Source organism: Sinocyclocheilus grahami, unplaced genomic scaffold (genome assembly GCF_001515645.1).
Source record: "Sinocyclocheilus grahami isolate Dianchi unplaced genomic scaffold, SAMN03320097.WGS_v1.1 scaffold23.1, whole genome shotgun sequence".
NCBI classification, from domain to species: Eukaryota; Metazoa; Chordata; class Actinopteri; order Cypriniformes; family Cyprinidae; genus Sinocyclocheilus; species Sinocyclocheilus grahami.
Genome location: NW_015505202.1, coordinates 2177071 through 2191984, shown reverse-complemented (window position 1 = coordinate 2191984; position 14914 = coordinate 2177071). Strand labels below are relative to the sequence as shown.

At 35.5% G+C, this 14914-nt stretch overlaps 1 protein-coding gene across 2 annotated transcripts in view; it reads right to left on the bottom strand.

The window, feature by feature from the left end:
- Positions 1–2235: 2235 nt before the first annotated feature.
- LOC107561057 (calcium uptake protein 3, mitochondrial-like) overlaps positions 2236–14914 on the bottom strand; it is an 18752-nt gene continuing 6073 nt past the window's right edge. Inside the window, exons 5-15 of one of the 2 annotated variants that reach the window (XM_016245405.1) lie at positions 12309–12356; positions 12108–12190; positions 11944–12018; positions 10478–10519; positions 9062–9157; positions 7829–7920; positions 7358–7529; positions 5685–5793; positions 5453–5610; positions 4584–4652; positions 2236–4118 (exon numbers count right to left, since the gene is read on the bottom strand). In XM_016245405.1, coding sequence (XP_016100891.1) covers positions 4584–4652; positions 5453–5610; positions 5685–5793; positions 7358–7529; positions 7829–7920; positions 9062–9157; positions 10478–10519; positions 11944–12018; positions 12108–12190; positions 12309–12356 — 944 coding nt within the window. In that variant the 3' untranslated portion in view covers positions 2236–4118. The remainder of the gene's footprint in view (positions 4119–4583; positions 4653–5452; positions 5611–5684; positions 5794–7357; positions 7530–7828; positions 7921–9061; positions 9158–10477; positions 10520–11943; positions 12019–12107; positions 12191–12308; positions 12357–14914) is intronic. The other variant, XM_016245398.1, reaches the window with a different exon arrangement.

Sequence of the window (14914 nt, the reverse complement as noted above, 5' to 3'; positions counted from 1 at the left end):
CTTAGACTGGTATAACTGTCTGAGGAACCCCGGAATCTTTTAATGGCTATACATCGTGTTTGACTAAATAAAAATATTAGACAGCAGAGAATACTGCTTTTTTTTCAAGATTTTTATTTACTTGGTGGCTTTTTTATAATTCAAATTTGGCTAGGTGGTTAATAACACGTTTCTCTGTGGTGTGACAAACTCAGAACACATTTAATATTGCTTTTCTCGGACTTTAACACTGGTCTAACATGAAACGTTCATTGTAAACTTTAAAAAAAAAAAGTTTTAAATAAATCGTTTATGTCTTCTGACACAAGCAAGCACAGACCATAAGGAATGACACAAAATATTATTTTGATGGTGGCTTTTAATTTATTCAAACCTTTTAGTTTAAAGCAAACTGAATACTAAAGTGTAAACGTATAATTCAGTGAACCATAATGACAGATGCACACTGTAATAATTACTTTAAGTAAAAAGATGGTCTTAATATCTTAAAGGGGTCATATGATGAGATTTCAATTTTTCCTTTTTCTTTGGAGTGTTACAAGCTCTTGGTGCATAAAGAAGATCTGTAAAGTTGCAAAGACTAAAGTCTCAAAACCAAAGAGATATTCTTTATAAAAGTTAGGAGTCAGCCACGCCTACCTAAAACGGCTTGTTCTAACACGCCCCCACATGTCTACGTCACTATGTGGGAAGATTTGCATAACGCCGCCCAAATGTTCATGCAAAGAAAGAAGGCGTAACTTTTATTCTCACTGTAGTATTGTTTCCGCCGCCGTCATGTCGTGAAGACGCTGTGTTTCGTTGTGAAAACGAAACTACTTTGTTTGGTCTTTTCAAAAGAGGACGATATCACTTCGTCATGCCGAGAGCTGATACGTGCTGGTCGCTGAGGAAATACTTCAACTACGCGCTGTCCATCGCCGGATCGGCTTTCACCGTGGACGAACTGAGTCCAGCCCGGGGTCGTCACATGTGGTTGCCGCAGGCATCACAATATGGTAAGGGACGTAACATTTCCGTCACACGCTTGAGGAATTCGGCCAATCACAACACACTGGATAGCTGGCCAATCAGCTATTGGCTTTTTCAGAACGATGCGCTTTGTAAAAATCGACGCGTTTCAGAAAGGCGGGACATAGAGGAGAAACAATAATGTACAGTATGTGGAAAATAATGTGTTTTTTTAACCTTAAACCACATAAACACATTTCATTACACCAAATACACAAAATAATGTTCTTTTTAGCAGCATCATATGACCCCTTTAAAAGATTTATATGAATTAGCTAATGAAATAAGCTATTTTAGGATGTACAGATCTAAGACATGGCCTATATCATTTTTTTCATATATTTTTTTTATTGGGTGGAAAGTAATTATTGAAACAACAGACATAATAAAGACAATCCACAATTTCTTTATAAACTTTTACAAGAAAAGACAACAGAAGAAGGAAAACAAGTCTGGAGGAGGAAAGGTGATGATTCAAAGATTGAAATAAATTCAGTCAACAGGCAAAATTTGAAGGGAGTGAAAATGTTATAAAAGGTTGCCATTTATCATAAAAAGAACCATAACTGGCATTCTGAAAGCATCTTATCTTTTCCAACTTCAAAAAGTACATAGTATCCACAGGCCACTGTGAGATACCTGGTGGTTTGGTGGACTTTCAAAGAAATAGAATTCATCGTCTAGCCAATAAAGAAGTGAAGGAAAGTACATCTAACTGTTTAGATGTAACCCGAGTCCAAGCTTTGGGAACCCCAAAGATCGCAGTAGTAGGGCAGACATCAACCTTGGTATTGAATATTTTGGGGCATAACATTTCTGTCACACGCTTGAGGTATTCGGCCAATCACAACGCACTGGATAGCTGGCCAATCAGAGCACACCTAACTTTTCAGAACGATGCGCTTTGTAAAAATCGACGCGTTTCAGAAAGGCGGGACATAGAGGAGAAACAATAATGTACAGTATGTGGAAAATAATGTGTTTTTTTAACCTTAAACCACATAAACACATTTCATTACACCAAATACACAAAATAATGTTCTTTTTAGCAGCATCATATGACCCCTTTAAAAGATTTATATGAATTAGCTAATGAAATAAGCTATTTTAGGATGTACAGATCTAAGACATGGCCTATATCATTTTTTTCATATATTTTTTTTATTGGGTGGAAAGTAATTATTGAAACAACAGACATAATAAAGACAATCCACAATTTCTTTATAAACTTTTACAAGAAAAGACAACAGAAGAAGGAAAACAAGTCTGGAGGAGGAAAGGTGATGATTCAAAGATTGAAATAAATTCAGTCAACAGGCAAAATTTGAAGGGAGTGAAAATGTTATAAAAGGTTGCCATTTATCATAAAAAGAACCATAACTGGCATTCTGAAAGCATCTTATCTTTTCCAACTTCAAAAAGTACATAGTATCCACAGGCCACTGTGAGATACCTGGTGGTTTGGTGGACTTTCAAAGAAATAGAATTCATCGTCTAGCCAATAAAGAAGTGAAGGAAAGTACATCTAACTGTTTAGATGTAACCCGAGTCCAAGCTTTGGGAACCCCAAAGATCGCAGTAGTAGGGCAGACATCAACCTTGGTATTGAATATTTTGGACATAGTCTCAAAATAATTGTTCAAGTATAGTTATGAAGCACTGGACAGAAAAAAAAAACATGACTCAACACTAGAAATGTGATACCGGAGCTAATTGTCTCAAGGCAGCAGTGGTCACAAAAGTTAATAATATAAAGTTTTGAGTAAAAGGTCCAGATACATAAATGCTTGTTTTATGTTGGTTCAAAACTTTAATTCGAATAAATTAGAAAGAAAAAAACGGTTCCATAAAAACAGCTAACCTCGTATGTGACAACATTCCTTGCTAGGTCAATGCGTGTTCAGTTTCCTGGGCAATAATGGTGGTAATGTTCCAAAGGCTTTTTGCAGCCAAGGCTTTAAAATATCTGCAAAGATGTTGACTTTAAAAAATAAACATACCCTGAGAAATATTCGCTGGAGTAAAGTGTGACAACTAGCCCTGGTCTCCCTTATATATTTATCACAATGATAACAAAAACTGCACACTGTAATATGCAGAAAAACTGTAATATGCTTAATCACCTCAAAGAATAATCTGAAACACTAAAGTCTAAAGCACTGTCAATATTCTGAAGATATGTCAGTTGAGACTGTTGTAACATGATTAACAGAGATTGATGTCAAATCTCTAAACCTACATGAAATCAGGCCTGATAAGAGTTCAGTGGGATTCAGTTTCTTCTCGGTTGTTGTTTTGGCTTCACAAGATGTTTCTTAAAGGAGCGGCAGTGTAAGAAACTCATGAAAGAGGTGGAGAGAGGGCTCTGTATGTGTAGCACATTGTGAGACTACTGAGGACTCATTATTGCTGTGTGCACTCAGCACTGTCAGACCCTGTGTAAGCTGATCTGGGTGGTGGGCAGTGGACAAGCTCAGAGAAACTATGTTAGCAATGTGCTCATTGTAAGGAAAGATTATCTGGCTTATAACTCCTAGAGAAGTAAATATAACAATGCATTGCCAATACAGCACTACAGAGGCATTAAAACCCAAGGTAACCTTTTCTTTACACAAAATAGATCAATAAATAGAATAAATAACTGTACGCTCCATCAAAATTCAGCACTGTTCACAATCGCATTTTCACTTCAACACAGTTCCCTTTAAATTTATGAAGTAATGTCATCATAAATAAAGACACTACTTTGTAATTCATTAATCAACATAATTTATCCCAAAATGTGGGCACTGGACCCATTTCAATTTAAAAGACATTTAATAAATAACTCTTTGATTAATAAAAGTAGCATGGCTATTTCATAAAAGTGTTATCCCTTTTAGTTAATGGCTTTTAAAGTGTTCAGAAAGTGTCTGCCAAGTGACAAAGTTGCAACTACAGTCTAAGGAGGTAGCATGTGTTAATCTAATTATGGCCGTATTTGTATCTTACAGAGTTTGAGACAGGTCAGGTAGATAATTGCATCAAGTCACTGAGAACTTTAATCCAACGTGAGATTTCTTCAATGTGATGTGAGGGTGAAGAGAAACACTCAGCGGGACTTTCACCTGCACAAATCAAAGCCATAGAGACGAATAGCATATCAAACGATGATTTATCTACATCATAACTGAATCCAGCAGGTGATACTTTGAATACAAATGTGCTTTATAAAAATAGCAACACCTGTTTATTTCATTCTAACCGCAAATATTCTCACAGTGAGTCTAACTGTTCCCTGTTTTCAGGTGTTTTATGGTGTGAGCCTTTTCTTGTGGGTTGGGCACTGTATTCTATTACTGTGTTAAGTCCTAATACACGGTGTTAGGCTGGTATCTTGTATCTCTGGATAGCAGACATTAATTTTACAGAGTAATCTGATGCTAGAGAAAGAGCTTTGGCTGAATGCTGAGCAGTGCTAGCGCTGTACTCAAGTATCATTAATTCTGAATTCTCCAGGGCAATATCATGAAGCCAAACTAAAAACATTGCATAATATCCACTTCATTTTTTTGTATTCAATCATGAACTTACTATTTAGCAGTGAGTTCCTTCTTCATACAGGCTTTAAAGGATGTGAATCTCTCTTCACCTTTATATCCCTGGGTAAAGGATGATCATATAAAGGATAATATGTTTTACATCATCAATAGAAACATTATCTTGAAAATATGGAAAATTAAATGAACAGTGCTAGTTGATGAGACTACTAGCATACTAAATGAACAATAAATGGCCACTAGATGTCAGCAAAATTGCACACACAAGAAGCATTTACTTGGTTGAAAAAGCAATATGAAAGGCAAGGTTTGTATACAAACGTTTGGGTTCTGTAAGATTTTTTAAAAATGTTTTTGAAAGAAGTCTCATATGCTGACCAAAGAGCATTTATGTCAAATAGATTTTTTTGTAACAATGTTAAAGTCTTTACTGTCACTTTTGATTAGTTTATTGCGTCCTTGCTAAATAAACATATTAATATCTTTTTTAAAAAACATATCGACTCCAAACATTTGAACAGTAGTGTAATAATATTAATAGTAAAACTATTAACAACAGTATAATAATAATGACTAACTTGAATTTTAATTATTTTTAAATGTGTTTAAAAAAAAACTTTCCTGTCACAAGCCGAAATGTGTTATGATGACTGACTGACTGATTTGCATATTAAAAACACAAACAAATCTGGCAAGCACTCTCCCAAATACAAACGCTAATGCCATGTGTCCATTCAAAACCTCAAACCAGATTTCTGAACCACCTGATTTTCTCCACTTGGATCTCAGAAACCTGTTTTAAGGCTCACCAGTGGTTCATTACTCTGCAGTTATTGCCGTGAAAGCTGGAAAATGGCATTTAAACAAGTGGAGAAAACCATCAACCTTCCCCCCATATTTACCCAGGAGCCACGATGCAGCCGGTCCTTCGTTATCCCAATGAACTCCTTGTAGCTCAGCTGGTTATCATGGTCCACATCAAAGATCTTGAAAACAGTGTTCACGAGATGTCGTGACAGCTTCAGTCCAGTGGCCACATAGACCGCACGTGCAAATTCACCTGTGAGAGCCAAACATCATTACCCACAAGCGTTTCAGGAGTAAATGGATTATATGAATGGATTATATGTTTACCTTGTCCAATTGGGCGATTTGCATAGTTGTACATTTGCATGGCAATTGCAAAATCCTCTAAGTTGTTGAGGAACTGAAAAAACGACCTAAACTCTTCAAACGTGATGCCCTAGAAAAGAAGATCAGTGTTAAATCAGTGTCTTACAGATGAAATTGTCAATGTTCCTTTTAAGAGGAACCTTTGGGCAATGGAAAGATAATTATGTCATCGTCTTTATAATATGACAGCACTCATGCAGAGATCTAGTACATAAAATGATGAATTTTGAATTTTGAAATAATTAATTCTCTGGGTAATAAATGCAGCACCCCTAAACAAAACAAAACTGCATCAGGCCTCACTATTCCAACCAGGAGGACACCTTAAGCGTCTGTGGGACCTTGAAGAGCGATAACAGATCCCAAGACAGAAAACAGCAAAGTCAAACAATCCCAGCAGCACACATCTCTCCTGCTCCGGCACCCGATCTATACAATTTGAGCTGTCGACACCTTTAGATTGTTTTGTTTAAGGAGAGGTCAGGTAGCTTGTCGACTCTTCTAAAGAAGATTAACCTGATACTTGCATACATAAAAACAAAAGGGGATGTGTCCAAAATATCTCAGCGCTAGCAGATTACCCAAACTGCGGTCCTTTGCATTTCCATTCATCCATTCCCAGGCACTAGACCCACGTCTTTATCTGAAGCCTCTCTTGCAACCAGCAACAACTGTTTTACAAATGATCTAATGAGTAATATGTGACGCTTTGGTGGTTTTACAAGTTAAGCTGTATTTCAATATCTCAACTTAAGAATAAAAACCACTTATATAGCAATGGCCATCCACCAACAGCCTCTTTGAGCAACTGAAAAGAATCTAACCTCATAATTTGAGGGTCAATGTGCAAAAAGGGAAACAACCTAAAGAAAAAAAAGACATCAACATAACTCAGATTGTAAATGTCTACCGCTCTCTAATATGTGATGATATTTGTTTTACTACGCACTGATCTTATCAGAATTATTCATGAAAAATACATGAACTTAGATAACGGAGTAGAAATATTAGAATATTGACAAACTGATGTGACTGATAAAGTATTGAGTTCATACCAATCTAGCTCCTTTCATTTTAATTCTGTACTTCCTAGCTAACAATGAATGTTCTTAGAACTTTGGCTAATGTTCTAGCAAGGTTCTCCTAAGTTATCTGGTCTGTTGTTCTCAAAACATTAGCACAAAAACACTATTTATACATGTAATATTCATGTAATGCTTTTCTTAAATGATTTAGTTGGATGATCATCTAATGCTTTTTTAATATTACTAATTGTTTCAGATGGTTCAGAGAACATTGTTAATATTACCCATAATGTTTGCAAAACTATATAAAAAAAATTTTTTAAATGAATGTTTTGAATGTTCCAACATTCAGAAATAATGCTTCCATAACGTAATGGGAATGTTTGCAAACCATTCTTAGAACATATTTTCTTAGAACATATAAGTTGTTGTACAAAAATAAAAATGCATTTAATTACAGTATCTTACCATTTTATCGGCAAATGCAAACTGACATAAATTTTAATGTGGTGTCTGTGGCGCTTGTTTGGAAAGCCTCCTGATTTTCCTGAGTGATGATAGTGGTGAGTGTGTGTGTGTGTGTGTGTGTGTCCAGAGCAAAATTATTACCTTCTCATCGGGTATGCTTTGACGCACATTCTCAAGGTAGCCTGTAATGTTCTCCACTGTGGTGTAGCGCAGCAGGATACGAGCAAAGTCTTCCTCGCTGATGGTGGTCATTCCCTTGGAATAACTGAGGAACTCAATCTCAAGGACTTCTGTCTGCAGGTTGTCCATGAATCTGCCGACAGAGCATGACACAGACACAGTGTTAAGAGGAGATGCCATCTCTCTCGCAGTAGGACACTAGACTAAGTGACTGGACCGTCCCAACATGCTCCAATACAGCATCCTTACTGATGGCCTCAGAGATTTCAAACTCCTTTTTAAGGGTCATGCATTAATAACATGTATAAAAACAGTGAAAAAACCTGAGGCTGCATTACAAAAACTTCATGAAACATCATGATAAGAGTTCAATATTAATTTAAGACTTAAGATAGGAAATCCATCAGCCTAGTCATCAAATCTGTCACTTACCTGTAGAAGTCATCAAAGTTAAGTTCACTTTTGCCCTTTTTTCCAAAGAAATGCACCAGCAGAGTTGTATCAGTGACATTTTCTGTTTCATGCTGTGAAAGCAAATTATGAAAACACATTATTCAGCTGTAAAAACTGAATAAGGGAGCAAAATTTGTCAGAATAAGTGTACACAAAAATAGCTTGATGAGGATATTATTGTGCAGCCATAAACATAATATCACAATATAAACAACGCAGATACAAACACAAATAAATGTAAAATGAACATAAACTGGAAAATAAATGATTAATTAAAAGCAATAGATCAATTGAGATCAGATTTGAAAAAAGCAAAATCTTAAAATCACAAATGAACAACTGTTCTTTGATTTGGTGAACTTCAGCTAGCTGTGAATGTCGATTAAAGGTACAATGAAGATTTTGTCATCGTTTTTTCAAACTCATGTAATTCTGGCTCTCCTTAGCACATTTTTATAGGACTTTTTTGCATCATCTTGAAAGCCCCTGTCTCTACATTCACTGTAAACTAGAACGGCATAAAGGAAATCACAGATTTGGAACAACATGAGGGCGAGTATTTGATGACAGAATTCATTCTAGATAAAATATTCCTATCTATAAAGTCTTGGAAAGTTAATATGTACATGTAACTAATATGTTTGATAGAGCAAAGACACATCATGGAGCAGCCGACATCATCTCATGCCACGCAAACAACAGGTTGCTCGTGCAGAAATCTGCATACAAGATATACCTCAATGCTCCTTTGCAGCCATGTATCATTTCAAAAACAAGAGGCATACTGTATCTCATGTCTTTTTCACAAAGATGCCTTAAAATGTCAACTAAAAAGGGTTTTGGAAACCTGCATTATCATAATATTCTAGATATCATCAATATCATATCATAGAATCAATATCATATAATAACAATCACTTTATTTCTACTAATAATAATATTTATTGAGATGCATAAATAAAACCAAACATGATCTTTTGTTGTATGGTTCAGTTACCTTCATATACATTTATAGGTCTTGAACTATCTATTAATATCTAACTGTAACAAAATGAAATTTAGTGACATTAATGAATGAAAATGGCGATATCACAAAAAGAAAAAAAAAACATGAAACAATGGGCAGAACCTCACATGGGATGGGGACAGGGAATGGCCAAGGGAATTATGGGATTCAATTGAGAAAACATGTGAGCTCGAGGATACTTGTACCTCCATCAGATCTGAAAAGAGAACTATTCTCGCACCATGCCTTAGAACATCCCAGACACTTCTGGGTTTAGACTGAGGCTGCTCTTTTTTAAGTGCCTGCATATCAGAGGTGAAATTATTAAAGGCTTAACAGAAGAAGATTCAGACAATACAGTGAAAGACTATTCCACAAGCAAAAAAAATTTTTATTAATGCAACACAACGTCAAAGAAAAGTCAACTTTGTTTACCACATCCTTCTGATGAATTTCTCCCTATGTGATCAATGCTGTTTTATCTTAGATCTGTTATTGTTTTGTTTTCAAGTTGTTGTTTTTTAAGTATTCACTAATGTAAACTTTGCTTTCAAACCAAGCAATATAAAACACAGCTCATATTTCTGTCCCTATAAGTCAGCAAAACCACACATGACAACACAGGATGTGTGCAGCGTAAAGTAGAACTAGTTGTCCTCTACAGTTCACTGAAAATGCAGTTGTGAGTCCTGAAAAGGTATGGGTATGAGTTTGGTTAACTTGTGACTCTCATAAACAACAAAACAAGGTTTAAAAGTAACTGTATTAAACACTAAAATACAGGGCAGAAAATAATATTCTGCTGCTGTGTGAACGTGACCTTAGTGCTTCAGTCAGTAAACAAGAACTCTGAATGAATCAAGTTACGGCCTTGCCAAGATAAACAGTGGATTGTGTTCAGTATCATTATATTTTTAAATTCAGTATATTGTGGTTTACACAGAAAAACACTGACTGAACAGAGCTGAAAGAGCTTCTAATTTCTCTTGTTTGGTGCTGAGACTGGCTCATTCCTCAGCTGCAACTCTTAAGTGACACAAAACTCTTCATGGTCAAGCCGTCGCAAGAAGTAACCTGAACCTAAATACCACTCTTCAAGCAACTGTAAAAATAAAACATGGGGGTCCAGGGAGAGTTGCCATTCTTCAGCTGAGGGCCTTTTAACGTGATTCTGTGAGACCATTCCTTTGCAGAACGCTCCTGACAGTAGACAAGCAACATAAATCATCTGTTTTAGTCTCTGGATGATTTTTCTACTCTCCTAGACAATAGAGCTGCATTTCAGACTGAGCCCCATTAGAGCTGCATTGTCCCTCTTCTCTGGAGGTGAGCCATGCGTGAGGGTCACTCTGTTACACCCTATCCAAACATTTCAGTATGTAAAATAATATTACTCACTGACTGTCTGAAAGAAGCCACTGAAAGTGGATGTAACCCTTCTGGTTTATTGAGCACTAATTATGGTGGAGTTGCATAAACAATAGTGGTTACGACAGGCATGCATGGTTGCTGTTGATCATGACTGTACAAGTTCAATCGAGCACCAACAACATTAATCGACATGCTAAAAACACACGTCAAAGTCATATTCATAAGGATTTTTTTAGTACACAGATACATACATTGCTGGTGACAGATCCTTGATGTCCATACAGTTCCACACTCTCACACACCGAAGATTATGATGGCGTGCAGAACAGGAAAGAAATCAAATCACCATTCAACATCTGTCATATCTTACTAAGGAATGGTGAAACAATGAACTCTGAATGTGTTTTTCAAAACACAATCTACAATAATCAGCATTTCCCCAGCCTGAGAGATTAGAGACTCATTGTAGTTTTGTATTCTGCAGAAAGAGATTCATTTTTTCACCATGTAAATTTGTTCAAATGAACATCATGCATGAATCATGCACTTCATCATCTCTCATATTTAAATGTGATTGAGAACATGCAACAATAAGATCATTATTCATGGATTTTCTATTCATGAATTAAGGAACATTTCATCCAAAAATGATTGTTCACTTACACTCATGTCTTTGTAACCCATTTTTATTTGTATTATTTATTATAAATTATTAAATATAGTCAATATATATAATAATAAATATAATTAAGCAATTTATAGCAATCTTTTCCATGCCATGAAAACGAATGGTGACCAAGTCAAGTCACGACAGAGGAGGAGTTGGGGATGGAGGAGGGTAATTAACTATTGAGCAATGCGAAAACTGCTGAAACTACTGTGGGACCTTATATATGAATACTTAGATAGGTGTCGTATTCCCATAGGTTGATAGGGATCAGCTGAGAGTCACCTGATGCGAGCTTGACTAACGTGACCTGCCAGAACTAACGCTACGCTTGATTTTTATAGCGTTTTATACAATAGCGATTGTTTTAAAGCAGCTTTACAGTATTAAACAGAGAAGTAACAGAATCAATGATACAAACTTCATCAAATATATCCTAATTCTGTTATGAAACAAGTTCTATTCAGTAATGAGTAGCTCTACTGTGAGACAGTAATGTCATTATTCAACTTGAGTCAGTTCAATATTGATTCAATTCAGTTCAATAACAGTATCAGTGTTGCAAAGTTCATCAAACAAATTTGATTTAACTACAAAGCAGCTCTATAGAACATAATATTGTCTTTATTTAGCTCAGGATTTGTTCTCATCTGATTGTCAGTGCCATCAAATCGATGATATTACTGAATAGTAACTGTCTTTTAAACCCCAACTAAGCAAGCCTATGTCTTGCCTCATGCTAAGCATCAAATGGATTTAGAAATCTTATAATTTAATCCATGAGACTTATGGAGTGCTTTTATGGTGTACCATTCATTTTAGTCAATGGAAGAGAGCAGTGTGAACATTCTTCAAAACATCTCCTTTGGTGTTACTCAGATAAGAAAGAACTAAGGTTATGGAATGACATGGGCATGAAAAATCATGACACAATTTTTATTTTTGGAACTATTTCCTTACATTACTTTCAGTTACAGTACACATCGTTTCAGGTTATGGACCTGAAACCGTAAAATGCTTTTGGTAGAAAGACAGAAATCTATTTCTTACCAGTTGAGAGGGACTGTCAGGATCTCCTGCCCGCTCTTTTTTCTTTTCCTTTTTCTTACGGAATATCTCCTCCAGCTAAACGGAGGAAGTAGAGATTTTTCTTTAAGCATGCTGACACTCTTGATTAATTGATTAATAATAAACAGCAACAAAACCAACCGTACCACCATGAATTCCCTCTTATCAACCATTTCATTGCCATCTGCATCAAACATGTTGAAAGCTATTTTAAAACCTGCATGCGGCTCTAGAAGACAAAAGAAAGACATATAAGGGACATCAACACATTTTCATGCATCTATACTTCTTGTGATCATTGTTGGTGCTAAATGAGCATCGAGAATTAAACTTAAAGACAAACTCACTTGTCAAAATGCAAAGCAGAAACAGATACTCTGTGTAAGCGATGACACCTGAAAAACAGCACACAAACATTTCCTTTTGAGAGTTCAAACAAAGCTTGTTTTCTAACATCCCAGTACCTGCCTTCAAAATACATTTTACTATCAAATGTCATTTTAAACTAGAGCTCCTTTCTTCTTTTACACTGATAAGACCTTAGAGGGCCCCGTTCTTTACTCTTGTTTGGTGTTCTCTTTGCACAAACAGAGACGTTAAAACGTAAAGTAACCAGGCTGGACACAAACCCAAACAAAATTAGAGCAGGCCACTGGCTCCTGGGTTTCCCTCTGTTTATTTTCCTAGGTGTAAAACATTCTCAAGTGATCTGTAACTGATTGCAGATGCCTGGTGTGGGTTTGTTTTCCTTTTTGAGGTCTGTTAGTCCTTTGCTGTGTGAGAGGAGAAGAAAGGAAGAGCAATTGTCAGGTCTCTGTCTAGGGGAGACTTAAGGAGAATTGTTCCTGCCACTGAAAGCATTCCCAAGCTTTTGTTTGAAGGAGATGATAGTGACTTGGACACAGATAGTTCAGGAGGGGTGCTGTGGGAAAAGGACTTTGGAATGTTTAAGGAAACGGATAAAGAAAGGTAGAACAGAATAGAGAAGATACATTTTCACATTTCAGACCTCCCTGATCCTTTATGTATATGTTGGTGGATTCACCACTATTTTGTATTTGTATATAACTAAGGTTGTGAATTTAAAGTGTTCATTAATTATATAAAAATAAAATATTAATTTATTTATAATTTCATTTCAAATGTATTCTGCAGCACAACCATTTTCAACATTGATAATAACAGCAAATGTTTCTTGAGCAGTAAATCAGCATTATTTACTTATGATTAGAATGATTTCTGAAGGATCATGTGACACTGAAGACTGGAGTAATGATGCTGAAAATTCAGCTTTGCATCACAGGAATTCATTACATTTTACAATATATTAAAATAGAAAACTTTTATTTTGTAATAACATTTGACTTAATTTGATCAAAGAGACAGTGAACAACAATTATATGTGTGTGTGTGTATACACATACATACATAAATGTACTGTATATTTCTGAATTTAATGTGTTATTTATTACATATTTTACATTTAATTTAATAAAAGCATATATATTATATACATTTTAAATTAAATTAAATTGTATTACTTAATATTTGTATAGATATATTAAATTCTGTATTTTTAGATTATAAAAATAGCTTATTTTTTTAAATAATATAATTCTATCATGATGACCCCATACCTGTAAGTAAATGGCATCTGAGCAATTCAGGCCTGAAGTACAACTTTTTGTAGTATCTATTAAATGCTTCGTCTGCTATAAATCTTCAGATTATCTTAATTTGCATGCTTTATTCAGCAAATATTCATATAGGTGATTATTTGTGATTAATAAATTGGTTGCCCTATGTATACTCAAAACTTATACTTATAGTTAAGATATCAACGGCTGCCTGTGCATGTAGTATTTTAGGATCCCAGACAGGTTTCATTAGAGCCACACACCTTCAGTCTTGCAGAAAGAAACCCAGCCCAAGAGCTCAAACAGTTGTCAGAACACAAAGAATTCCACAGAAACAATTCATATAGAGTGTCAGTGATGGAGATGTAATCAAACTCCATTCTTAGAATTCATACTGTCCAGAGTGATACGGGGCTGCCACTAGGACAAGTCTCAACATTGCAAAGTTCAAACAGCTCGTTTCATTTTCTGAAGTAAGGCTTTGTTCACAGATCAAGCCTATATTCATTTTTATAACCTAAGTGCAGCTTTAACATTTAACAGCCGGATTAAAAGCCCAAATCCAGGCACTGGCACTCAAGGAGAGCAACGGTGAGCAGAGATATCATGCACTATATGGAGTGTTTTAGTGCTTTAAGTGTAAGAAAGAACACTACATGCAATGTACTGTTAGCATCTTGGAAAGCCCCACGTTAAAAGCTGATATTTTATCATAATTTTTGACTATTCTGTGTTAAATTATAAATTCTATGAAAAATTAGATGAATATTCTTCTTTTTTTTTTAAACCCCTTTGTGGTTGGGACAGAAAGTCTAAATGACCTGAAAAATATACAGTACATAATATAAAAATATATAAAGAAAAAGGTAAGGTGTGTGTGTGTGTGTGCGTGTGTGTGTACAGGTTTATATATCCTGGTGGGGACTTAAACCTGAATACACACAGACTCATGGGGTCTCATGTCACGGTGGGGACCTAAATTGAGGTCCCCATGGGTACAAAAGCATATAAATCATACAGAATTAGTTTTTTTGAGAAAGTAAAAATGCAGAAAGTTTCCTGTGAGGGGTAGGTTTAGGTGTAGGGCAATAGAAAATAAAGTTTGTACAGTATAAAAACCATTATGCCTATGGAGAGTCCCCACAAGGAGTGTGTGTGTGTGTACATATATATATATATATATACAGTGGGTACGGAAAGTATTCAGACCCCCTTAAATTTTTCACTCTTTGTTATATTGCAGCCATTTGCTAAAATCCTTTAAGTAAATTTTTTTTCCTCATTAATGTACACACAGCACCCCATATTGACAGAAA